This window comes from Lonchura striata, chromosome 1, assembly GCF_050655825.1.
Source record: "Lonchura striata isolate lonStrDom1 chromosome 1, ASM5065582v1, whole genome shotgun sequence".
NCBI lineage: Eukaryota > Metazoa > Chordata > Aves > Passeriformes > Estrildidae > Lonchura > Lonchura striata.
In genome coordinates this window covers 44291994-44317602 of record NC_140703.1, presented here as the reverse complement: position 1 = coordinate 44317602, position 25609 = coordinate 44291994, and the positions used below count along the sequence as shown (strand labels likewise).

Below are 25609 nucleotides of genomic sequence, written 5' to 3'. Positions count from 1 at the left end.
TACTGATAAAACATCCTCACAAAATCCTAGTAAAATATCCTAGTAAAATACCTTAACTTGGAGTTTGCCTTCCTGTATTCGCCCTTTCCATGAAGCTGCAAATTTAAGACTGTCCACTGAACACCTCATTACTCTGCAATGAAAACACACAGACAGTGAATCTTACAGATGTGTAACAACAGGATATCAAACACAAAACAAAACTCAATGTGTTTTCAATGTGTACCATATCCTAAGTCTTACTTTGAAGAAAAATAACGGAAAAAAAACCACAACAATCAGCATTGAAACAAGTAACAGCTATTTTACTTAAAGAAATAAAAATAAGATTATTGATGACAACAATTGACGTAACATTTGGGCTCTGTGTCCTCAAAATGAAATAACCATCCTCACACATAAGGAACAATGGCACATTAGCACAAATAGGCACATTATTTTTCCCTCACCTTGCAGTCTCCTGGCGCAAGGCATTGAGAAATGTGTCTGGATGAAACAGCTCAGAAAGGTCAAGGGTATCTGACAACAGTTTCTGTTTTTCTGCTTTTTCTACCCAATTCTAAAAGAGAGAATAAAAAACAACAACAACAACAAAAAAAGAAATGAAATCCTGAAATAACTGAAATTATTACTTGATTTTTCAACATTTTGAATTAATGTGGGTATGTCAATTATTATGATTAATGAAAAAGTTTGTGTAAACAAACCTCAAAGCTTAATATTAATTTCTATTATTTCATACTGGCAAAAAGTAAATTAATACCCCTGTAAAATATAAAGAAAATGAGCAGTTTATGTGTAACATGACTCAGCCATTGTAAATAAACTCATGTTTCATTCTTTGTTAATTTGCAGCTTACTTTGTACAATGAAAAGTTATCACTGAAGGGTTAAAATCATAATTTCAACCATTCTATCATTGTTGAAGCCCTATTTTACCTTTACTTACTGGGGAGTTTATGTTTTCCATCAAAATAGCTGCCATTTCTGTCTTTGCTTTAATAAATTCAGAAAAATAACTGCATTCCTTTTAAGTACATTTTAAGATCATTTTTTCACATAAATGGCATATTATATTGAAGAAACACTTGATTTTCAATATGCAGTAACAGTTTTTAAGTACTTGCCAACAGGTTTTTAAATATTTCCTACTACTAGGTTGATGCTGCCATTTTTAGTGTGTTAGTTGGAGAAAGGAATTCACAGAATTCATTATAAAATAAAAACTGGACTCTGTTGTAGGTGGCAATAAATGAAAGGTGGGGGGAATAACTGTCCTCAATTATCCTTACAGAGCACATGCCTCAACCTTCTTCTACTTTTTCTCACAGGCAGCTGCAAAGCCTGTTAGGAGCAGCAAGCTTGGAATTTCTCACCAGTGCAACACCTTGTGTGCCAACATGAGAAAAGAGACACACATTGCACTCCCCATCTTTATAAACCACACATCCTAAGAAATGCAGTCTTAGTGTGATCCTCAACACATTAACAATCTCAGACAAAGAATTTGCTCTCTTCAGACAAATTATTTAAGTACCTGACTGGTTATGCAACAGTCCACACTCAAAATCATCTTCTGAAACTTTTACAATTTATCTCTTTGGTACAATTTATTTATATGATATAGTCACAGTCCTAACTATGGCACTGTAGCATGAACCTGAAGTCACTGTGTAACCCACCCTACAAATAAGCTCTTCACAGATAGATTAAGTCTTCCAGGCCAGGCTGGATGGGGCTCTGAGCACCTGGCCTGGTGGAAGGCGTCCCTGCCCATGGCAGGGGGGTTGGAACCAGATGATACTTAAGGTACCTCCCAACCCAAACCATTCTGTGATTCTACAAATACTAAGATAGAAACTAATCAGAGAATAAGATTTCACATGCTATCACTGAACAGAAAAAGACAGGCCCCACTCATTTCTAAACACCAGCTCCCAAGAAATGATAAAATTGCTTTATTCACTGAATAAAAAATCTTGGAAGTTACACTCTCATCACACAATGAACCTGCCAAGCACCCATATCATGTTTAGAAATTACTTTATTGTATTGTTTGAACTCCTGACAGATGAATAATTCCATAGAACCATTTTGGAAGTGACAAAATGATCGAAAATGCAAGTAGATAACAGTAAGTTTTATTTTATTTTGGCAGCATGTCACATCTCAAAAATGTTTCCACTATGTTCAAGCCTTTAATCAGTTTTTTGGTTTTTTATCTGACACATCCCTGATTACAAGCCCTCAACCCAAATGATTATGAATCAGTTCTGCTTTCCTTTTTCATTAGATAAATGTACACAGTTAATGACTCTTGTCTGCATGATTTTTTAATGACTTTATATAACTTTATGAAACTTATGACTTCAATTTCTTTTATCATATAGCAGTAAATGTATTCTGATTAGAAGAGGTTTTGTAAATTGTTTTGTGTAATAGAAGTAGACATCACTTCAACTTGTAATTAATGTAATCATTATATTGCTGTCATCAAATAAACTTTTAATGTAACTGCTAAAGAGAAACACTGTCAGGAACACAGATGTTTGTATCATCCAATTAAAAGACCAATATGGGTAATATTAATTCTGAACTCATATAATTAAGTAGCACTAGGATGTACACAATAACAAAATCTTTCATTAGATCACAAAAGCAAAATTGTAATGTCTTTTACTGCTCTATATAAAGCTGAATATGAAGCTCATTTACATCCATTTAAATAAATAATTTTAGGTGCAATCAAATATATTTTACAACCCAATTGTAAAAATTATCCTTATGTTTATTTTAGTCCTATAAGATCACAGGACAGGCTATAAGGGAAATGCTACAGTCTCAAAAGACAATGCCACTCTATTAACAGATCATTTGTCACTGGTAGTCCCACTGCCATAAGGCTGGAAGAGATCAGGTGTTGATGGGAAGGACATTTAAGCTAAGCTGTAGAAAGACTGAAGTGATGTTTCTTGAAAGGGAGAAATCCTGTAATAGATAACATCCCTTTTCCATCTGAAATCTGATAGAAACATGCATAGACTGCATTTGTCAAAGTGATGAAAAGCTGTTTGACTTCTTATTCATCTTGGATGGCCATGCAGCATTTCTGTCTGAAGGGCCTTCTTCCATCACCAAGTCTTACATAACTATGCAACTATTATATCAACAATGGGGTCTACAAGTCTGAATACCCTAACCTTGAAAATATGTTTATTCCAAAATGTAAAAAAAAAAATCTATCATCTACTCTTCTTTGCAACTGTTTATTTCAAAAGTTCATTATTTCAATATTTTCTGAATATTTATTATTACCATTACACTAGAAATTTAACTGTCTGTGATAGATTAATTTAGAAAATTATTATTATTATGAATATAATATCAAAACTTATCAGTGATACCCAAAATGCTTGCAAAGCAATTCCTGGCAGGATATTTCAAAACTTCCATTAATGTGGGGTTCTGTTTCCTATAATAAAAACATTTTCTTTTTTTTTTTTTTTTACCCTTACACAACCAAGTCTATTAACATGGACTCAGGTAGCTCAAATAATATCTTTTCATGCATCTTAACATCCAATAAACATCTATTTCACTTTCAGAGAGCAGTCTTCCTTATCATCTATAATCCCAAAGTAAACTGAGCACCTCATTGAACAGTAGAAGGAATAAGGAGGCTGCCAGATTTTTACATTATTATTTATACAGCTTTAGGATCAAAGAACTCCTCTAAAATGAAGCAAGTACTCTTCCTTCACCAGTTTTAATAAATTCCAAATGTATATTCTTCTATTGCATTTTTATATTGCTGTGGTCCCCAAAGAGAACTTACACAGAAAAAAGAATCATATACATCATCAGAGAAGTGATTTCATTTTTGTGCCTAGATGGAAAATTGTATTCAGTGTTACATGCATATGCACAGCCAGGAACTATACAGTATAATTCTACTTTTTCTACTAGTTTTAGAAGTTTTCCACTTTACTAGGGAAAAAAGTGCAGAACTTTGGCTAAGTCTGAGAGCAAATGATGGTGAGCAGCCCTGCTAGGGGAGTAAGTAGTCAGTTAACTGGAGTTTAGACTGAGCCAAGGTCAAACAAGCAGTTATGCTACAGTCCCATTTTCCTCACAGTGCAGCAGCTGTTCCATAGGTGTGCTCCTAAGTGGTAAACACCAGCAGGAGTGACAATACTACAGCTCAAAGAAATGAAATAGAGAGATTTTTCCAGGCACTGAGCCCAGAGAGGGTAATGCCTAGGGTTCTGAGGAACAACAGGTATACAAGAATTTTCTCCCTTGTGGTAATTCTTTATATGTGAAATCCTTGAGCCATTATTCTTGAGGGAGTTATCCTTTATTAAATGAATGTGTGAATACTGCAGTATTTCAGGTATATGATAAGGTGTTGGCCCATACTTGCAAATGATAAATAACACAGTAATTTAATTTGGAGTGTAGGTTTGGTTTAAATCCTTCCCTTCCCTTCCCTTCCCTTCCCTTCCCTTCCCTTCCCTTCCCTTCCCTTCCCTTCCCTTCCCTTCCCTTCCCTTCCCTTCCCTTCCCTTCCCTTCCCTTCCCTTCCCTTCCCTTCCCTTCCCTTCCCTTCCCTTCCCTTCCCTTCCCTTCCCTTCCCTTCCCTTCCCTTCCCTATGGCTACTGCTTAAAACCAAATACTATTAAAGCTGTATTCCAGTTTTCTACACCTCAGAGCCCCTGTTTGTTGAGGAAGTCTGAGCAATAACACAACAGCACAGTGTTACAGCATGAATGTTTCAGGTCCCTCAGCATCAGCATGCTGGCTAACCATGTGCTAGAAGCAGATGCATAGTAAGGTACAGCTGACAGAAACATTAGCAGATGTGCTCTCATTCTCATTACTGTATTAGTTAATTTTTTAAATCGAAACAGGAACTTCCCCTAAATTTCTGTTTTCTACATTTAATATGGATACCAGAATGATGCATAGGAACTGTAACAACATACTGACAAGTTCATGATTGACGTATGCCAAAAATACCTACTTCCAGATATTTCCTGTATGATCACTAAACACAGAATTCAGTTAGGCAATACTCTTAGTTTCATGTCTTCTAGATTATTCTTTCCCAAGTACATCAGTCACCAGGCACTAGATTGCATTTGCAGTTACACGGCAGAGTATAACTGGGTAAGGAAGTCTAAGAACTGGAACTATTCCTTGGTGGAACCAACTGCCCATCTCCAATAATAAGTTGCAAGGGAAAAACAGTGGTTTTCATACAATATTAATTTGTAGCTAACAGACTAAACTGCCTACAATAATACTTGGACAAAGTCAGGACTACATCAGACATAAATCCTTTGCAGAGCCCTGGAGCAGGGATGCTGAAGTCTGCATTGTGATGGTGCTGGTGTGACTAAACAGGGCTACAGAATACATATTATATTAGCCACTGGCAATGATGGGAAGCACTGCAGTAATCTGTTTTACAGTAACAGCTTGAAGGCTATGTTACAATGAAGAGAGCCAACAGAGAACCACATACTTTGCTATGGCTCATTTTCCCTGGTAACACCCCATGAGATACAGATTTTCCATTAGCATCTCCCTCACAGTCCTTGTTCCTCTACTGAAACAATGACCCCTTGAATAGCAGCCACCGGACTCTTCATTTTTTTCATTCTTGTTTACCAGTCATTTATTTTTTCTTAATATCCTCTCTTAAGGCTGTCAAAATACTGAGAAAATCTCTCACCTGTGCCTGTGTCACAGAACTCTACTGTATTAGTAACTATTGAGGCTTAACCTAACTCTCAGATAAATAAGAATGTTAAACAATCTAAAGCAATCTAACCAGAAATTGTTTAACTCTGTGGGGACCATATTCCAAAATAGCTAAAAGATACCACAATTAAAAGGCAAAGAAGGAAATCTGGGGTTTTTTTATGTTAGAAAGACATCATAGAATGGAAACAGTGGCTGATGCAACTCCACTTAAACAAAGGAAGTAAATGATGTCATGGCTAGGCTGTGATGTGGCACCCTGACACATCATGCTAGCTCATGCTCAAGCTGCTTACACTCCATTAAACAGAACACTCCAACACTGCCCAGACTAGCAAATAGTTTGTTCAGAAAAGAACAACTTTGTGTAGACAGAGAATGTAATTAAGTTCTTTGGTTTTTGAATTGAGGCAGTAAGCTAGTATAGATTGTTGGTTGCTCCTGCATTGTAAAGCTAAGGCAGTTAGCATAAAGGTACCTCAAGTGCAGGTATCAGCTCTCTGAAGCTCATACAACCTTTTGTCAAACCTGAAAGCAAATTTCTTTTGTTGTGTCAAATCCCAAAAGAAAAGCTCATCATAAAGACTGCAGGTCTTTTTCATATGTTCAGTCACCCTTGAAAGCTAAGAGAATGTTATAGAGCATTAGCATGGTATAAAACTTCATTCACACCTGTTCTCAGGAAGCAACCCAGAAAAACATACATTTGGCAGCAATTTAAGGAAAAAATATTGCACATTTTGTTAAACAGCACACTTTTTTGGTTATATTTTTAAATTAATTTTTGTTTTCTTTTTATTTAGCTATAATGGGTTTAGTTTTTAAATTACTTACATTGTAGAAATAATTTATTCATAAAATTAAGCATTTTGACACTCAGTCCAATTGCAATTCAGAGTAGCTCCAAATTCAACACCAACGTAGGTTGCTCAGGGCATTGTCTACTGTAGTTCTGTGTATCTCCAAAGATACCTCCAAAAATCATATATTTCCACAAACATCTCTGGACAATATGGGCAATGTTTTTTAATGTAGAAGCTGACAACTAGACAAGTGATTCAGATGTGGCCTCGAAAGTGTAGAAGAATTAATAAGTGCCTTTGACTCTTAGTGAGGTCACTAGGAATTCTGCATTTCAATGGTATCTTTGGATACACACATTGGTTTCAGTTTTATTATTCTAGTAATATCTTAATGTGTTTCTTATTTGATGGATTCTTCTGTTGATATATTCAAATCATTACTTTTTACTTTCTCAGCATGATAAAATACGTGAATACACATGACAGAATAAATCTTTTTCATAGCTTTGTAATCTGCATATCTGAAGAATGAACAATATTTGGTTTAGTTCTAAATTATTTACTGCCTTTTGCCTGATATATATAAGTAATTTCAATTGCTTAATTTATCACATGGGATAATGAAATACTAGAAATAATACATAAAATGTTAATTATAGAAAACCTCTAAGAAAACACACTGTGTGTATAAGGAAAAGCACATACAACACTGTGAAACAGTATAAGCCTGACAGGAATTTTGAAATTCCAAGTTCAGTTATAGAGAACAGATTTCTCATTGGATCATAACTCTCTCTGTTCAGAGCAACTGTGTGAAACTACCACTACAAATATATCAATATGTTTTTGCATATCCTCCTCCATGTAAGGGCATACATTCTAATTTAGTTACTATTTATAGCACTCAGCTGAACACACTGGGAAACACTATAGAGCAGGAGGGCATGGAGGGCACTTATCCTTCCTGCCTTTAAGCATCACTCACACACCTTAAATAGGGATCTAAGCTTCCCATCACTCTTAACAACTCTTCTACTTTGACTCAAGGTTTGGTTTCTTTTTTCTTCAATTATGAACCCTGTTGAACACTCAGAGACAAAGACCACACCAAAAAGAAATCCACCAAGAAAAAAAATCAAAAAATGAAATGAACAAAACCCCAAATCTGAATGCCTTTCTGTTGACTTCAGTTTTAAAATGCAGTCATGTCTGTTTACAGAATTGCTGAGTGCACTTGTATCCTGCTCTGATTGCTTTATTTCACTGTGAATTCCCAAGTGCAAAACTACTGCACACTCAACAGATAAAGAAGGGTTTAGTCAATAATTATTCTTATTTTTCTTTTCCTTCACAAACTAAATTTGAATTTACAGCCTTGAAATTTAAAAAGCTCTGAAATTTTAAATATTTTTAATATATTTGCAAAGGGATACAATATGATACTCTATCATTTCAAATTCAGTAATATGGCATCTCCTTCAAAGAGAGAAAGATAGGTCAAGATGTGGTTACATTTTTCCCTTCCCCCAAAAAAAAGATGCTAATTAGGGTACAAATTGGGAATTATGAGCCATCTGTCTGGATTTCTATAAAGCCTTTGACACGGTCCTTCACAACATCCTTCTCTTTCAGCCAGAGAGAGATGGATTTTATGGGTAGATTGTGAGATTGAAAAGAAATTGGTTGGATGGTCACATCCAGAGGGTGTTGATCAATGACTCAGAGTCCCAATGAACATCAGTGACAAGTGGTGTCCCCCAAGGAGTCCATACTGGGACCAGTGTTACTTAATATCTTTATTAATGACATAGATAAAGGGATCAGGTGTACCCTCATCACCTGAAGGACAGGATGCCACCCAGAAAGACCCAGGCAGGCTTGAGGAGTGGGGCCCTTGGAATCTCTTGAGGTTCTACAAGACCAACTACAAGGTGTTGCACCTGGGTCATGGCTGGGGGTGCCATGACCCAGGTGCAACACCTTGTAGTTGGTCTTGTAAAATCCAGCTCAGGCTGGGGATGAACAGATCAGAGCAGCCCTTCTGAGAAGGACTTGGGTGTGCCGGTGGGCGAGAGGCTGGACACGACCCAGGCATGAGCACTCCCAGCCCAGAAAGCCAAACGTGTCCTCAGCTGCATCCAAAGCAGCGAGGGCAGCAGGGCCAGGGAGGGGATTCTGCCCCTCTGCTCTGCTCAGCCCCACCTGCAGGGCTGCATCAGCCCTGGGGTCCCAGCACAGGGAAGACAGGGACCTGTTGGAGTGAGTCCAGAGGAGGGACACCAGGATGATCAGAAGATCATTTCTCCTATGAGGAGAGGCTGAGATACTTGAGATTGTTCAGCCTGGAAAAGAGAAGGCTTCAGGGAGACCTAGCTGCAACCTTCTAGTACCTGATGGGAACCCTACAACAAAGATGGAGAAGGACTATAAGGGCACGTAGTGACAGGACAAGGGGGAATGGCTTCAAACTGAAAGAGGGTAAATTTGGATTAGATATTAGAGAAGAAATGTTGTTCTGTGAGGTATTGGAGCAAATTGCCCAAAGGAGCTGTGGGTACCCCATTCCTGGAAGTGTTCAAGGCCAGGCTGGATGCAGGTCTGAGCACTGATCTAGTGCCAGGTGTCTCTGCCTATGCCAGGGGGTTAGAATAAGATGGTCTTTAAGGTCCCTTCCAATCCAAACCTCTCTCTAATTCTAAATTGTCTTAAAAAAGCAGAACAGATTGATGGGATGAACCTACAAACTGGTGCATTAGCATGTGCTGCAGCCTTCTCATTTATTAATGGATGGAATTTAAAATTACCAGTCTTTGACAGAATAACATAAGGACTCATTTTCATATGTGAATGATAATAACATCGCTTTCTACCACTTGTACTAAAATTAACCTTTTTTTGCTTGAGCTTTTGTCAGACAAGACTATCTATTTTACTCTGCTTTCTGGTTTGCAGACAGCTCTGTCCATGATAAAGGAGATACAGTAAAAAACAACTTATTAGAAACACGGCAATCTACACTTTTAATTTTGACAAATTAAATGCATAAAAATAATCATTATTTTATCATTGCATTTTTCCAGCCTTCTTCCTGTATTGTGAAAATGTATCTTGTAGCTTAAAGAGAAAGATCAATGAATGATCATTATTTTATTCATTTAAATAAAGGACATCAACTACAGCTTTACATATTATACAATACATAGTACAGGTTTTTGCAATTTACTAAGTATAGAAATACTATGTTGCATTCATAGAAGAAATACAGAATACTAAATCTAGGGGTTTTTTTAAATTTAAACCTAGGTTGGGAAAAAATAATTTTCTTTAGTATATGGTAATTTCTCAGAGACACAACGCCTGTAGAGACAATGCCCTGGGTTTGTCTTTTTTTATGCAACATTTACAAAAAGTCCTTTTATGAGTAGTTATCTCCTGCATTAAATGTTTTATAATCAAACAGCTGAATAATTGGTTACCACTATGATAAGCGGTGCTGCTCAAACTTCTAGTTGCAAGGCAGTATTTAATAATTTCAACAGAACAGCCATTCTTACAAGACATGCCTAGAATTGTAAGAGTTTAATGAATGGCCATTGATTTCTGTTGAAACAAATTACTTCTCTTGACAGTTAAGCCTGATGTTTATTAAAATGCCCATAATTTGTGGATGCCTATTTAACAGAGCACCTAACACTCATTGGAAATAAGCTTCAGCAACTCACAGTGAAACCAAAGGAAATGCAGGTAGTGGTATTTTCCCTTTTCCAATGCTGCTTTTTAAAAACTGTTTTTCCTGGTTTTTGTGCAACTGTTTTTTGAGCAAAAGGCATGTTTTCCAAAACTTGACATAAGTCTTGCTCATTGGCAACCAAAATAATTTACCTTTGAAATAGCAAAGTTTGCAGATGTAGTGCTAAACCCACTGTATTTTGGAGGTAAACAAACATTTCACTACAAAAAAAAATTATATTTAGTTTTGAGCATCACAACATATGAAAGATAGTATGTAATTAGAGACTGTCCCAAGGAGAGCTGCAAATATGGTGAAGGGAGGGGAAACTGTATCAATGCATGAACACAGCTTTCTCTAAGAGCACAAAAAATGCTTCAGCTTCTGCTTTAATTTCCTTGGACATTGGCTCTTATTTCAATGGACAACTCCTATGACCCATCCATATCTGAAACTTTCACTTCACATTCTGTTTGGTCCCTTGTTTGGATGGTGCATCTTTACAAACACTACTGCTGTATATCAGCTGTTACTTCATCAATGCAACCTGTGTGAGACTGATTAAAAGGGACATGATAGATAAAACAGCTGCTAAGAGCTTCAAATTTGCCTATTAGAGACAAACAAAACATTTTTTTAGTAATACTTTCAAATTTCCAATTTTTACCAAGCAGTTATCAATTAGACATAAAATCTTACAAGACATATCCTGGCTGATAAATTTGGAACAGAATGAAATCATTTTGCAACATGATGAGAACTGAGGGAGCCAACTGAGGATCAGTTCCTCAGCAGATAATGTTAGTCTGCAGTTCTATTTTTGATTTGAAAGTCATGACAGCTAAAGAGGAGAAGCCAAGAAAAATAGCAGAAAAATGCTAATTCTTCAGAGTAATGTGGAAATTTAAACTAAAATAAAGGAATGGGTGGATTTAAAATATGTTACTTTTATTAATTTTTGTGCTTCAATATTAGAATACTAAATCTGGATTATTCTGCACTGTACAGATAGCTAGGTAACAGCTGTTCAAATAAAGAGTCTTGAGAGAAACAATGAAAAGGTGGGGAAGCAGCCAAACTAATCCATCTGAATCAGCCTCTCCTAAAACTGTGAAACACAAACCATTAAGCTATTGTCTCTGCTGCAAACTCTGCTAAGGCAATGTATTAGAAAACACTCTGGAAACTAAGTGTGATTACTTGGACTGGAATAGGCCTCATTATGGAGTGCCCAAGTGGATGAAGAGTGGGACTGAGCATGAGTATTCTGGATTTGTACAAGATTTATTATGTGAGTTCTTTAACTTGGTGAAAATTGAGAGTACTTGACTCCCTTGGTTTTCTAAGAGCAGCCCCTCTGCCTGTTATCAGGGAATGAAAATTTAATATCTCTGCCTAGATGCCTGGGGTGCAAAGGAGAAATCCTGGGTTTCCTATTCCCATGAGGTTTTACAGTACATTCAGCAGGCAATTTCCAAGAGTTCAAACCTCATATACTTTGGGCATCCAATCCACCTTTCTGGGGACCTAATTGTTGAAATAGAGGAACAGGGTTCCAAAACAGGAACAAAGTAATTCTTCCTTAAACAGTAAAAGATCATTAAAATAGTAAAAATCTATACTAGGTGATCAAACTGAACTGGTATTGAAGTTAAATATTATTACCTTAGATTTTACTCACGATGGAAAGGGACAAGAGAACAGCATCTCAGAAAAATATAAGCGTCTTGAAAAAAAATGAAATTTAACTTCTTTATATACTAGGAGTACTTTTTAGATAAATACACAATTTCAATTAAACCTTTCATAAATTATGCAACTAAAAACTTTCAGTATTCATAAACATTTCCTTGATTAGAACTCTGAAATTGGTGCTTATGTTTCTGAGGTCAGAATGCACACTACAAGATTTCTAGCAGCTTTCTAACTCAACAGTCTTCCAAAGGAAGAAAGGAAAAACATTTACATGTTTTTGTAAATGACATAAAACCAGTTAAGTCCAAAAGAATGAAATATAAGGTCTTCTTGGAGTAAGAAGAGTTTGGAGTTCCTTTTTTGAAAAGGTGAAAATAAACTATTTAGGTCTAGTGGAAACAAAAACCAATTTCCAATTTGTTGACTGAAACAATTTTTAAGGTTGCTATTCAGCTGACGTTTGCCTGGGCTGCTGTTTTGCCTCTTGACAGCTCTGAGTCTCCTCTCTCTCCTTCTCCCCTGCTAGTATCCATAGGAGTGAGAAGACACTTTATCTAGAAACTGCTGATGTGTATTATTGCTGAGCTATGAACATGAACCACAGGAGAGGGAAACCACAGAAAACATTTAGGGTGTGATCATGAGGAAACTCACAAGAATAGACCAAGAATTAAAACTTATACAATTACCACTGATGATTCATACATTTCATATCTTAATGTTGGTAGTGAATAATCACTGCAGACAAGCTGAAGCACAGTATTATAAAGTTCAGCACTGCTAATTGAAAGTATTCAGAGCTCCATCTTAGAAGATTGTTCAACACATAACTTTTGCTTCAATTTAAAGCAAAAACTACCATTCAAATATCAGAATTTCAACCTGGGAAGAAATCACCTATTTACATCAGGTCTGTCACCATAACATAGTACACAGCAAAACATGTCTCTACTGCAGTTTGCATATACAAATTTCTTCACACTTTCAAAAGGTAGTTCTGTATTTTTTAAAATTTTGCTTTTTACTGAGTAAATTCAGACCTAAAAAATGCAACACCTGTTGTTTTTCTGCCTGTTGTTGTGTAATGCTCTCAGAACATCTTTACACTTCTATAAATTCTGCTATAAATATTTCACCATCTGGCCTATATTTTGTGTTCCTCCCCATCCCCATTAAATGCTTGCTGCAGTTGCTTTTATTGTTTTCTGCACTGGCAGCAAATCACTTGACAAGGCAGCCTTTAACTAATAGCTTAGGCAGAGACTTATTCCATCCTTAGTAAATGTAATCCTTCAGTACAACTTTGATCTTTCAATGTCTCCTATTTCGTCTTAAGAATGCCTAAATCAAACCTGTCTCAAACAGTAAAGTATAAGTCAATATCTACAGTCAATAAAACAGAGGGACATAAGGGTAACTAAAAAAAAAAAGCTTATAAAGTTGGTCATATAAAAACTAATCCAAAATATGTCATTTATTGAAATATAAATCAGAAGATAATTTTCAGAGTTATGAGATATCTTTAAATAAGCCTTTATTGAATTTCTGAATACTAGACCTAGAATTAACTAGTAATGTTATTATAAATTACATTTATAAAATCAATAATGAAAACTCACACAAAAGAAAAGTTAATTAAAAAATTATCAAGAGTATTCAGGAAGGTGTAATGGGCACAATCATGATTTGGAATCACATTTAAGGAAAAGGATGATCCTACTGAAATGCGTAATCAGAAAGAATCAACATTTTTATAATAATATACGATACAGAAATACAGTAACTGTATTTCAGATGTGATGTGACTAGAAGCTTGAGATACAAAACAGACTGATACTTTATTATTAAGAATTGCTCCAAACACAAATATATTACATATTTGACATTAAAGAAATAAAATGAGACAACTAGCAGCTGTTATCACTAATAAAAATTTAACATAATTTACTGCTTATGGACACAGTCAAGTATCTACTGTAAAGCTATGCTTTAATAATATTTCACTCTCTCTTAAAATAAATAACTGTTAAAAACTGTAAATGAGTCCTTCATAATAACTTTCAAAAAATTACTAATCCAAATGTACTATTTTGTCAGTAGTTTGAGAAATGAGAAAGGAAGATTACTATCATGGTAATGCAGCAAATATAATGCAATACATTAGTCAATAGCTGACTGGAGTAATATATGGAAATAAAAACTTTTGGGATATTTGTGGTTGAAAATCATCTGTTACTATTAACACTAATTTCATCCTGTCACTTCTGCATTATGACTTTGTATGGGAGGTACACTCCACAGAGAAGCTCAAACTCTAATCTCAGACTGCCATTAAAAATAAATCACACAAGTAAGGAAAATTGCATGCAGTTTGGTCACAACCAAATGAAAGTAGAAGTTGCAAACACTCTTGAAGCTTACAGACACACTGACTCACCACAAATTTTTTTTGTTTTTTATACTAAAGGCTATAATAGTCAGTAAAAAGACAGATGGGACTAAGTTCAACTCCAGGTTTATGACCAAATAACATTATCACTTATTGTTATACATGTTTATAGTTTTTCTGCTTTGTACTTTGAGCTTTTTTTTTGAAGGAAATGATAAAGAAAACATAAGTATTAGCCAAAAGAAACTGTTTGATAACAACAATCTTATTAACACTTTGGAGACTTTATTTGACAATTTCTTTAGAAAAAGTAATGCCAAGAAGACACATGGCCCACAAATCTTTCTCCTGAATTTCACAGTCAACATAAATGTTGACGAAAACCTTGGTATCCCATTGGACAAGATGTGTTAAACCAAGATCAAAACCAACAGCTTTCTCTTTATTGCCTGGAAGTAACAAAGATCTGTCCTTTCTAAAGTAGTCTTTCTCTCCTTCAGGGTCTCAGAATTTTCTCTCTACATATCCAACACAGATAAGGAATCTGTTTCCTTAAATACTAATTAATTTAGATAAATTACCTTTATTTGTCTTTGTATTACCTTAAATACACCACTTCTGTCAATCAAAGTATATATAGGTTTTTCCTAACTAAAAATTAACCTCTTAGCTGTCACACTCTTATGTCCTCTTGAAAACCTTGAGAATGCAGATCCTTCAACCACTTTCTTCCAAAACTAGACAGCTATGAATTTCTACATTGCTTTTATTATAAATGCTTCACTTATGTCTTGATAGGCATCTCTCTACCAGATTAAAGTGTGTCTCGACTTAAATGGAAAATTTAATCTGGGTAAAAAAATTCTTTTTCCCCCACAGATCACCATAAAGACTAATTACTAAGATGCAATTCACTTCACTATGTGAAGTAACTAACAATACTAGCCCATTATTCCTTGATCTTTAGATTTTTAGATACCTTTTCACACATCTAAAATTCTTTTGGACCTGTGTTTGTAAAGGCATACTGTAGTGGAATTTACATAATATACTGTGTCACTGAATACCAGCACACTGAGTAAAAAATTACTCTTTAAAATTACCTGTATAGCAAGTGCTCGAGCTACAAGACTTCTAAGATATTGCAAAGGATCTTCTGGACCTTCCCACTTGCTTTGCCACGTGACAGGACACTGAAATAAAAATATATATACACTGAAAGAATCAAATCCATTGTCATTTCATTTGAAGTTGGCAACTTGAATAAAAATAAATAACCTGGAGATCAAATAGATCTACAAAAAAAAAAAACCAAAAGGCAACACCAGCAATATACTAATCAAGAACATACAACCACAAACGGAAAGGTTGTATTCCTGCTAATTCTTTGTGTGGCCCAGCCACAGTGCTGATGGAAAACTTGCAAGAGCCTCTGCTATTCAATAAGGAAACATCAGTTGGTTCTACAAATAGTTCCAAAAGGCCTAAGAGCATTATGTCTTGGAAAGTCACAATGTCATCTTTCAACCGCAGCCAGTTTCCCACTCCTTTGCTGCAGCCTCCTTCAAACACAGTCATGCAGCTCTGTGGTAAAGAGAATCTGCTACAATTCCTCTGCACGATTATTTCTCATCACCTTAGAGCTTTTGTAGAGCAATACTGAGAAAAAAAGTCCTGCAAGACTTCCCCATATAAATTTCTCATTGACTTCAAAAATAAAGGCTTAAAAGAGCATGTCTTAAACTTCCTCATTAATAAGGATAGAAACACTAATTTTACGTACTCCACAGGAATATAAAGCACACTGAATGTGACTTCAAGATTCTCCTACTTATGAGAAAGAGAATTAATGTAAATCAGTACCTGTGGAATATTGCACACTACTGAAGATGCTAAGCAGAATCAACAGCTTATACTGTTCCTATTCTAATAGCATATGTACTGAACAGGTACTCAAAATCTGATCCTAGAAGTTTGCAAAAAAAAGTTATTTTCCAAAGTAAATACTCTGTGTTTACCTTTTATAGATAAAAACCAAAGCACAACTAGATTCAAAGATACTAATTAAAAATTAATTAAATAAACTAGAATACATACAAAACAATTAATAAAGGACAGTTAACTGCATGGGGTTTTTCCTAACTAGGATTTTTTGAAAATTATTTTTTATTTGAGACATTGCATTTTTGCAGCCTCTTCTACTAGATATGCATTTACAGATAGCTCATCAATCTATCACTTACAAGGCATTTGCCTAATGTTGTTAATATATCACTCTAAATTACTTTAAGTCTAAAGAAATTGCTTAGCTAATTATTATGGAAGTGTATCTCAGATGTGCTTATGCTCTTTTTGGCTGGGGTGGAGTTAATTTTCTTCACAGTGGCTAGTATGGGGCTAACATACCAATTTTACACAAATACAGCACATTACTGAAACCTTTCTAAGTCATAAATTTATTTAATTTTGCATTTCTATTATTCAACCAATGGTTTCTTCAGGTGCTACAATCTTAAAAGAGCTACAACCTAGTGGGTTTAAAATATAGCTTTTGAAAAATAATCCTTTGCTACATAAAACATAAAAACACTAAACAAGAAGAGTGTATAGAAAACACATGAAGAAAATCACTTTAGGATGACAAATAGAGTGAAGTTTAATTGCCATGCCAAGAACGTGGCATTAGCCTCTCTGGAAGGCTGCTGAAAAAATTGCTATATGGTCACAATCCATGTCAAGGACAGTGGGTAAGTAAGCAGAGGAAATGACAAGCACTGGTCAATACATCAGGAAGCAATGAACTGATGCTCGTGACAGGTTAAAGTGCAGAGTTTTTAAGAAACTTTTTGAGGCAGTGATCAACTTCACAGCTCCTGCCAGTTCCAATAGAAGCATACAGCCAAAGCACACAAGCAAGCTATGCTCTCTTGCTCAGTAACAAGAAATATAACTGTAAGAACTAAAGAATGGCCATTACATGGATCACTTCCATTTACTATAACTTGGACTTAGTGCCAGTTTCTACCACATAGTCAAAACATGTTTTAAAATGCAATGAGATTGCTAACAAGCAAACTTAATTTATTCTAACTGTACAGCAATTTTGCTAACAAATGCTGTCTTGTGAATCTCAAAAGACAACAAATTTCCTTATTGTTTTGATTAGAATTTGATTTATCAAGAAATGCATACCAATATCTTCAACAGCACTTGTTTATCACATGAAGATAAACAGGATGTTAATAGGAATTATTGTTCATTGCAGAAGCAATCTCAGTATCTATGAATTAGCATTGACAGAATTTATCAGTTGCTGGTGGCAAAACAAAACCAGTTTCATGTCACATCAATGTTTGACTATCTTTTAACTCAATTATCTAGATAGTCATGATAGAGCATGTAAATTTGTTGTCATTAATTGTACCAGTTTATAAACATGCCCAGTTTGATGCCAAAACACATGGAGAAAGTACATGTAATTCTGACTGAGTAATACATATGGAAGATTCTGCAAATACTTTTGAAAAATCTTACCGAAAAAACTGGTTTTGTTTTAGAGTTTCTATCTTTAAAAGAACTCCATTTTAGAGTCTTTATCAATAAAAAAATGTAGAACGTGAAAATGAGTATTAGTTCAGTTTCCTTGGACTTTTTTTAATGCTTATTTTAATGTATATTCATTCCAAAATGACTTACCTTCTGGTTTAACAGAGCACTGGCTAGCCTTTGTACTTCAGAACTCAGCAGTGAGGTGCCTCTGATGACTTTACTTAACGAAGCAAGTGACTGATGGACGCTCTGCACAAGGCGAATGGCATTGAATTGCTCCAGAGTAACAAATGATAAGATGGGAGATCCTTGTTGTTCTGCAGGAGGAGACACCTTCTGATGGATCAGGTTAGAATTCTAAGAAAGAACGTGTGATATGCACTTAATAAACTCGAGGAAATTATGCTGCTGTACATCACATTATTTGTTTAATTAATGATACTTCATATGACCTTGTAAGCTTTGAAGTAGTAACAATATCATCTCTTTTCTGACACTGAATTAAAAATATAGTGAAACTTCCAGTACTGTCTGTGACATGTTCAATAAAGGCACCACTCTTCTGAAACAAGCCTGTCTACCCAGTTACTTCAAAAGTATTTGAATTGCTGAAAAATCTTCACTTAGCTGAATCACTGTTTTCAGTATTAGTGTTAATGTGTTAATATAAAAAGCAGTCGTGTACTCAGCACAAGATATTATATTACTGGGTACTCTAAACTGTACTGCCAGTTCTTCGTGAGACTAGTTCAACATAGAATTGAATTAAATACTATAAATAAAAAATAAATATCATTTTATGTGTAAATCTTGAGTGACTCAGATTCTGAAAAGTACTGCTGCTCTTATATTACCATTTTTACTACTTACTTCCTTTCCATTAAAGCCACTGAAAATCCAAATTTATTCAATAATTTTAAGAGATGGTGCAATTTTGCAAATCTTAATTTATATACAACTTATTACATAAATATATTTTTGCATGTATTTGGAAACTGCCAACCTGAAATGTGGCAAAATGCTGCAATGAATTCCAGTTATAAAATTAAAAACTTCTTGGAAAACTCTATAAGGCACAAATGCAAAAAGTAAACCCTAAGCTATGGGAAAAAATGTTTTGCTATTTCAATTTCTAATAATTTAGTAAAGATAAAATCAGATTTTACTTTCTCTGACATATGTAGTCTTAACAAGTTTTGATTATTTTTCAGATTAAATAAATTTCTGAATTGTCACATAGCATCTTGCTTTCCAGAAGACACAGGATATTTACCTCTACAATCTTTCCTAGGCACTATGTATTTGTCAGAACTTTTAAATTTTTAATTTCAAGCTCATACTCCACTCAGCTACCAAGCTAAAACATGAGAGAAGCTAAATGAATGAGCAATACTTTGGCTTAGGACTCACCAATAGAAAAATTAAAAATAAAGTCTTCCAACATTGTTAAAAAGGTATACAATAGAGTTACTGACCAAAGTAACTTTGATCAGTACTGATGCCAAAGTATACAGTATTTACAACTCTTATGCTTAGCATTTTTTCTTCGCGTGCATTCAAAAATCACAGTACCAGCTTCACATCAGTTTTTCTGAGACCATAATTTGCTGCGTATATGTAAATTGTAATACAAAACCAGCATAAGGTATCTGAAAATTTCTTATTGAGGTGTTTAATTGCACAAAATAAAGAAAAACCCAAGATATTCCACCTTGGAGGCTTTGCTCAATCTTTGACACTCTCATAATTCACAAGAGCTTATTGAAAGAGAAGTTCTCCAAGTTCCTCAATATTGTCCTTTACATAAGAGTCTCCTATGAATTTCAGATTCATTTCATCACTCTTTCTAATGCTGTCCTCTGAGAATTTGTTGAAACAACCCATCTGTCATTTCCATAGGAAAATTAAACATGAATACCAATATCAGCTTATGCATTTAATGTCCTATTACAGTCTCTTAAAATCCATTATGTATATAACTCACATCAGCTTTTAAAATACGTGTATGCTCATGACCTGCTTGGGAATTAAGACGAAGAGCTGCTGAACTACTGAGTGCTTTTCCTAATCATAAGAAAATGGAGGTATATTCTAATACTGTGTTTTGCTACCAATATTAATCAACTGTATTTTCAGACTTTGATAATTTTCCCTCTTTCCGTTCTGTATGTGTTGCTGTCTTAGTACAATATAAGACTTCATGAAGTCTCACCTAAACTGTCCCACAGCTTCATTTTGTTACCTTCTTAAACTCAAGCTTTTGCAAACTCCAGGATGTTCTGAAAACTATAGTAACAAATACAATGAAAATAAACTCATATACCTTTACTAGTTCTGCATTTGATTCAAAATGCAATTTTGGTGGTGGTAGTGGTGATGGGTTTTAGAAATCTCCATTGTCCTTTTGATGTACCTATTTTGCCTCCTCCTTTGAGTCTCTCAGCCTATTTTTTTGGATATTAGCCTCTGTTTTTCACTTGCTTTTCATTGTTGAAAATAAAATAAAGGATAATCCTATATTTCTGTTTCACCAATTTTCCTTCATGGAAAAGACTGTTATTTTTTTAAAGCTGAGGCAGCTAATGAGTACCAGGCACATGGTGTGATTCTTGGGGCTGTTCTGTACAGTGCCAGAAGTTGGATTTCAATGATCCTTGTGTTTCCATACCAATTCAGGATATTCTATGATTCTACAACGGTTTACATAAAAGAGCAACAAATCATTAATGTTTTAAAACTACTTCTACAATTTTCTTGTAACATTATGCAACTTTATGAAAATAATTAGTTAAAATTTATAAACATGACAAAAGATGTAGATCACATAATTTATAATTGTATATTCAGTTAACAACTTTGAAGGAGCTGCTGCTGAAATTTTTGTGGGTGGGTTTTCTAACTTTCACAGAGCTCATATAGGGGTTTTCTGAAACAAGGCAGTAAATACAACCACCTTACAATAAAAATATAGCACTGATTCCTCTCTCTCCCTCTCATGTCCTTTTGGACATGATGGAACACTTATACACCCCCCGTGTCCTCATACATCCCTGACAACTATTGTATGATGGTGGTTCCCCAGTTCCACAGGACAGTGACATCCAGCTGACCCACTGATGTGACAGTGAATGCTTGTACAGGTCCTAAGCCACAGCCTGTCAAGGAAGAAAGCTGTGTGGGAAGAGAATGGACACCAGGACACACACTGGTTGAATTCACTCTGATTCAAGTCCCAGCCCTCGCCAACAATCTGTAGTGCACCACCCTCCCACATTCAGGAAGTGTTTTTAAAATTTGTGTAACATTTGACAACTTACTCAGTGAAGACTTTATTTTATAGATCAACAAGTCCTTCATGTAAGCTAATACTGAGCATGTGAGTAGATGTTTTTTCCTAACTAAATGGCAGGTTCCATGAGAGTTTAATTAATTTGGTAAGTGTCAAGCTGTTATTAAATCATGCTGCAAAACATAGTAAAAGCAGTTTTAGGACAGTATTCATTACAAGAATGTTTTCAATGGCAAGAATTAACAGGTATGCTTTCAAATTAGGCTAATATAGGTGAAAATGTCAAGATATTCTGTATTAGTTCAGAATGGCTTTGCTTGTGTAAGTCTGGCTAGACTAATAATCAGTGGATGAAGGAGAGAAGCAACTGCCATGATTCTATTCTTATATATAGATAAAGAATAGTAAACCTCCCCTTTCAACAATTTCAGGATATCTGAATAATTGGTAGCAACAATCAACAGGGTTTTGCATCATGGTCTGAAAGAAAAAATGAGGCACTGAGAACTACCAAAAATATTTCTGCAAAAGTAACAAGTAAATCCTTGCTACTGTATTAATGTATTCAAATTATTTCCCATTTTGAAATGGCTAAACTGAAAAGACCTAAAATATCCAAAGCATATCTGCCATTTTTGCTATTTGACCACAAAGAATGTGATAGGCTCTGAAAACTGAACAAAAATTACTTGTATTCACAGAACCACAAAAGAGGTGAGGCTGGGAGGAACCTCTGGAGATTGCCAGGTGCTACAGCAGGTTGCCCAGACCTGTACCCAGTGTCCATCCAAGAACACAGCCCCTTGGAGCTTTTCCACATAGACTCCAGTCCACTGCCAGGGGTGGTGCGGCTCCAAGGGGTGACAGGCTGAGGGCCAGACCAGCCTCAGCAGCTTTTCCACAATGTGCCACAGCTGCGCCCCTGGAAGGCAGCAAAACTCCCTAAACAACAGATGAGGTCAGAAAACAGAAGCATCCTTCTCCCAGCTGCAGGGAATTGCTCATTACTTTTCTTTACCACTTCCTCCTGGTGCTTCTGTTTGCAGTGAGTTTAGTTGGCTTTGGAGTTTCATTAAGAGTGCAAAGAGAAAAATATGTCAACACTGCGAGATTATGATCTGTCATTGAGATGTAAATTCTACAGCACATACCTATGTGAAATGGTAAATTTTGTTAAAGTTCAGAATTGTCAGTACATAGATGCACAACAACTGTTTTCAAGCTATTTGGAAGATAATCCTTTTTTTTTTTAATTAATCCTTGATTTACACACTCAACATGGGAATAAAAATGTGTAAAACAACTTAATCTTTGTCTACATATTAACAAACTTCTGAGCGTCTTTTTGCCTCTGGAATATTTTTTTTACAGACTTCAGGAATATTTTTTTTTAATTTTACTTCTTCATATCTGGGAAACTGTTTTAGTTTCACATTCTCTGCCCATTCATGAATAAATAAAATAATTTATGATTGTTAACTTAAGCAGCAATTCAACTATCTTCTTCATTCCAATTTCCAGGTCTTTAAAAACTCTGCAAACAAAAAATATGACTTCATTGAATTATCAATCTAGAATGAGAATGTAGAACTGCATGCAATGTCTGTGAAATATTAAAGATGTCTAGGCCTTTTCAAAGCTGGAAGCGATTACTGGTTGATGAGATCATGAAAACTAATTTTGATAAAAATAGTATTATTTAAACTTTTTTTGAAACACTCAAGAAAATGTCCCCAACACAAAAAATAAAACCTATAAAAGGTTTTATCATTTTATAGGATATTAAAGCATAAAAGACATCCTATTCTAAAGGATATATTCAAAAGAGTAATTTAATTATCTGCTATTGGCATAAAACCTTTAGAAAATCAAAGAAACTTCAAGATAATACAGCATCCTTAAATGTTTCGGGTTGAAAGGGACCTTAAGCATTATCTAGTTCCAGCCCTTCTGAACAGGCATGGACACCTTCCATAGACCAGGCTGTTCAAAGCCTCATTTAACCTGGTTTTGAGTATTCCAGGGATCAACTAGCTCTCTGGGAAACCTGTGCCAGAGCCTCACCAGCTCTCAGGAAAGAATTTCCTAGTATCTAATCTAGACCTACCCACTTAGCATGGATTATATGAGAATTCAATGAAATACCTCAAAATGTAATGATAAATTCTAATGTGTACCTCATGTCACTTCTATGTATGTGGTTGAGTAAGGGAAAGCTTTTTCCCATTACAGTGTTGCTATGTAAAAAACAGTTTTAAGCCATAACATCTCTGATCTAGTACTTGGTCACTGAGGAGACAAAATAATGGCAAAATGTCCAAGCGAGCATCTAGCATGAGGTGGGAGAGATTCTTCCCAAGTGTGCAGAGTGTCTGCATTGACACACATCACATCTAAATGTATGCCTGGAATAAGAATTCAATGGTTGGAAACCAAGCTTTAAAACATAAGTTAAACAACACCCAACTGAACCAAGCTAGACCAACAAAGGAACATAAAGGGAGTGATACTGGATACTGCAGAGGGGATTTTCATGAACCTCAGTTTAAAGCTAACACCATATTTCAACACTATATAGGAAAAACCTCACGGTATTTGAAATCATTAAACATTGCCTTGTGAATATTAGATAAATGAAGAGACTAAATAAAAATCTAAAGTACATTAGCATTGTTCTTGGAAACACACAAAGGATACTAGTCTCATGTTTTGAGTGTGGTCTCCTCTCCATATGGAGAAAAAAGGTGATAGCCTGTTATATTACATACAGACTTCATAGCTAATTATGCACCTAACATTGTACTTTCTACCTCAAATGCATTTAATTTAGTTTTCTTTTCTTATGTTTCAATACTTGAGATAATTCCTTAGACTATATTTTTAATGTATTTACCAGAAAAAAAAAAAAATTGTCTTTTCAAATTAGCTACATTCCTACCTGATTAAGTTTCTTCCATAGGTTGAGGATGGGAGAAAGTTCTGTAGACCATATTTCTCTGTCAAATTTGCAGCCAGCAGCTACTGACCTACTCAGGATCCGAAGTTGTGAAATGACCTGAGTGATGAGAATACAAATGCACTCTTGAAGAAGGATAAACAAACTTCTTTTAGTATGAAAATGTCATATACTAGCAAATACTCTTCAATTTATTTATGAACTATCCTTTCCTGCATACTTAATTACTGATCATGACCTGATCAAAACACAAACAATATACATATTCAAGTACAAAGCATACTTGAACTTCATTCATATTAAACCACAAAAAAACCCTACATATTTTTTCATAGTAATTGTCTTTGTTTAATTATCATTTTAAAACTAATGAGGTGCATCAATAAGTAAAAAACCTCTTTTCCACAAAATTTAGAGACAAAATTCAAGCTCTGCCTTTAACTAGGCTCAAGCTCTGCCTTTAACTAGGCTCCATCTGTAATTAAAAATTTAAGGGAAACAAACTCCCAAAATATGTTACTTAATATATACCATAATTGTCACAGACCAAAACTCAAGACAATTACAGGAAATTCAATCTGATCTGACCAGGATCTCTTATTTACATATTCATGCTACCTCAACTTATTTAAATGCATACCTACTAAAAAAAAAAAAAAAAAAAAAGCATGAAATTAAAAAAAATAACTGCAAACCTTCCAGAAAGAAGGGGAACTTCTAGCTTATTAGGTTCAACTGCCTTTTATTGTTAGCAACCCTGGAAAACTCACAAATCAACTGATAAAATACATACATACATTTGGAACAAAGGCCATTGAAATTAGAATTCTTTAGTGATATTGCAGTCTCTCCCTTAAACTGTATAAAAACCACCTGGTATTTTTGAGGCATTTTTGTTAAATTTTAGTTATTTTTCAAAGTGTATTTTGTGCACGGATGTTAGAGAACAACTTATTATTTCTCTCCTCTTTCACCTGACAATAAATAATTAAGCTTTATAGCAAAAATGTATTAATCATTCAGACGGTCTGGGCTATTTAATTGTAACACAGACTGAGGGAGAAAGTCAAGTTGTTTCTACTGGGATTTGACTTATTTTTTAATCTTGAAAGATGTGCAATGATGAAGTGCTCTCTTTTGTTTTTCATTTTCTTTCACTGAAGCAAACCTCTGCTTCTTATTTATCATTCTTGATAGGAACTATGAAGCACTACAAGATGATAGTACACCCAACCATCATTTTAACTTCTATAAACAAGCACTGACCATGAGACTGGGGTTTAAAATCCCAAGAGAAGAATTGAAGGCCAGTAGTAGAATTACAACCTCAGAATGCAAGAGAGCAGATTGCAGCTTAGACAGGGATCTTTTTAGCAGGAAGCAGATGGCAACTGTTTTGGAGAGCAAAGAGGGGCCAAGAAAGTTGCTCAA

General features: G+C 35.1%; 1 protein-coding gene across 3 annotated transcripts in view; it reads right to left on the bottom strand.

Moving 5' to 3' along the window:
* The window catches only part of DYNC2H1 (dynein cytoplasmic 2 heavy chain 1), a 143715-nt gene that overhangs the window by 11138 nt on the left and 106968 nt on the right, over positions 1–25609 (bottom strand). For all 3 annotated transcript variants that reach the window (XM_021529338.4, XM_085575766.1, XM_085575770.1), the window contains 5 exons: positions 24161–24277; positions 18081–18290; positions 15488–15577; positions 450–559; positions 52–133 (listed from right to left, as the gene is read on the bottom strand). In XM_021529338.4, coding sequence (XP_021385013.3) covers positions 52–133; positions 450–559; positions 15488–15577; positions 18081–18290; positions 24161–24277 — 609 coding nt within the window. The remainder of the gene's footprint in view (positions 1–51; positions 134–449; positions 560–15487; positions 15578–18080; positions 18291–24160; positions 24278–25609) is intronic.